General features: G+C 36.1%; 1 protein-coding gene across 1 annotated transcript; it reads right to left on the minus strand.

The window, feature by feature from the left end:
- Window positions 1–153: 153 nt before the first annotated feature.
- LOC105315108 (uncharacterized) lies at window positions 154–1,738 on the minus strand. The gene is made up of 6 exons (XM_020005028.1): window positions 1,553–1,738; window positions 1,192–1,279; window positions 1,134–1,139; window positions 873–969; window positions 405–577; window positions 154–304 (listed from the first exon to the last, which is right to left on the minus strand). The coding sequence occupies exons 1-6, from the start codon at window positions 1,653–1,655 to the stop codon at window positions 157–159; spliced, it is 615 nt and encodes a 204-aa protein (XP_019860587.1). The 5' UTR covers window positions 1,656–1,738; the 3' UTR covers window positions 154–156.
- Window positions 1,739–2,278: the final 540 nt, after the last annotated feature.

The following is a 2,278-nucleotide window of genomic DNA, read 5'->3' on the forward strand; positions in this document are numbered from 1 at the left end:
TTTGGCAAGAGAAGTTGTCATCTTTTTCCCTTTGGCCTACACGTGGCCTAAGAAAATACTGAGTTAATACGGAGATCACTCCGGATAGGATAAACCACATGTAATCACGTGTCAATCTTAAATATTAATTATTAATTTTTTTGTACAAATTAATTATCAATCATCATCACTGCCTGAGGAAGAGTCTATGCTACTATTTCCAATTTTAGCTTTCAGTTGTGATAATAAAAATTGTCTTGTATTTTCTGTTAGTCTCTCAGTAAACTCCTTATATTCTGTATCAGGCAATCCATCAAAACCGTTCCTATAAAAAATAATTTTTAATTTGCAATACTGTACACAATAGTACAAAATCTTGAAGTCAAAATAATAATAATTTGTAATGGCGCCACCTTTATCCTAACCTTTCTGATTTCAGTTTTTCTAAACGATTTCTGACTATTCTCTCAATCCAATGTCTTGTACTAACTGGAAGTTGAACTGATTCATTGTCCATTGGCTCAGGGTCTTTTGTCATGCTGTACACTACTGTAGATGGATACTGTCTCACAGAAATCTTTTGGATTAAACTGGTTGACTAATAATAAAGAATATGAATAAAAATATTTTAGCAATGCATTGAAATGCAAGCCTTAAAATGAGTGAATTACCATATAGGGAGTAATATTCGTGGGTCCTATATTTCGTGAGACCTACTAAAATTCCGATTTACGGATTTTAAATTTGCAGATTCTACCATGTGTTCCATGTGGGTACCGTATTAAATTGATTTTCGTAAATTTTTAATTTGCAAATCAGAAAGGAATTTGCGAAATTTGCAACCCTCAAGAATAACCACTTATACAATATGTATATGACATTCTGAGAATTACCACTTCTCTGATTCCATGAGAGGACTCCTCATTGTCTTCACTTTCTGTATCAAGTGGCTCACTATCATCCATGTAACACAGATCCTCACCTAATTTAAGGCGGATTTACAATATTACGCTAGTCCTGACGTTACGTTGACGCTGGAATAGAATCTGGTTCTATTCCAGCGGAAAGCATGCGTCAAAAGGTCAAATCGCCCACGTTTTTGATTAAAAATTGACGGTACGCTGGCCTAATGTCATATTGTAAATCCGCCTTTACTCTGTCTAATATAAAGCATTCATTATTATTATACATTATATTTGTGATTGATAATACTTTGTCATGTCTTCTAGTGTTGTTTTTGTTATGTCACAAACTCCAGAGGTTGATGTGAGAAGATCACTAATCTCCATAAGTGGGTTATCTAAATAATAATAATAATAATTAGGCCACTCCAATTTGATTCCTTGTTTCCCATTACCCGCCCGCATGGGGCCGCATCGCTATTCATTATTGCGGTTTTTCATTGATTATACAAGCAATTTATACAGCTGATAATGAATAAATTTAATGAAAATGAACAAACCCGCCCGCCCGCATCAGGCCCGCCTCTGTAATGGGAAACTATGAATCTTATTGGAGTGGCCTTAAGGGTAAAAATTGATTGAAATTCATTGATTTATAAATAAATATTAACCATATACACTGAATCCAATAGCTCCTAATGTATTAAAACTATCAAAAGGATATAAATTATCATCATCATTCTGATCATCATCATTAATTTGGAGTGTCTCCATCTTTTCCTCATCATTAATCCTCTTAGTTTCGGGGGTTGGTAAAACCGGGCTCGGGAGGGGCTCGGGCACGGGAAATGGCGGGGTAAAACAGGTGTTAGAGGGTGGTTGGACCCCCCTTCTTATGGTGGCCCAGAAGTATAATCCGTTGACGGGCCCGTTCAGTTAACCCGTCAACGGGGCCGGTAAAAATCGTGGCTGCCCCGGGGTCGGCCGTTATGAAAACGGCATAGTTACTGAATCATAGATATCTATGACTGAATCAATAGAGATAGAGAAAATGACTTCCAATAGTAGAGTAGATGGTAAGATTTAGCTTTCCTTTAAACTGTTATTTATATAGTTCTGCAGACCTAATAAAGGAGTATTTTAAGTCTGAAAGAACATACATGCTTATTCTTCAGCGTTTAAAAGAAGTTCATGGTGTTCAAAGAAGGTATAATTATTTTCTATAGACTGAGTTGTAACCGGCCTTTTTTAGTTTGATTTGGTTAAAACTTCGACTAAAGTATCTTGGTTTAAAAAGACGTGGTGGATATGCTAGTGATGACACAGTTAGAAGTGCAATTGCCAGAGAATTACGTTCTTCACCACAATTATTTGGATATCGAGCTATGTGGAGACAC

This window comes from Amphimedon queenslandica, unplaced genomic scaffold (assembly GCF_000090795.2).
Source record: "Amphimedon queenslandica unplaced genomic scaffold, v1.1 AMPQUscaffold_11767, whole genome shotgun sequence".
NCBI lineage: Eukaryota > Metazoa > Porifera > Demospongiae > Haplosclerida > Niphatidae > Amphimedon > Amphimedon queenslandica.

What these genes read in the sequence shown, in the direction of transcription:
- LOC105315108 (XM_020005028.1), bottom strand. Translation starts at nt 1,655, where the DNA reads ATGGAGACACTCCAAATTAATGATGATGATCAGAATGATGATGATAAT. An exon ending in TATTGGATTCAGTGTATATG is followed by an intron (nt 1,280 to 1,552) that starts GTTAATATTTAT and finishes ATTATTATTTAG; the next exon opens with ATAACCCACTTATGGAGATT. An exon ending in GAAAAACTGAAATCAGAAAG is followed by an intron (nt 305 to 404) that starts GTTAGGATAAAG and finishes TATTTTTTATAG; the next exon opens with GAACGGTTTTGATGGATTGC.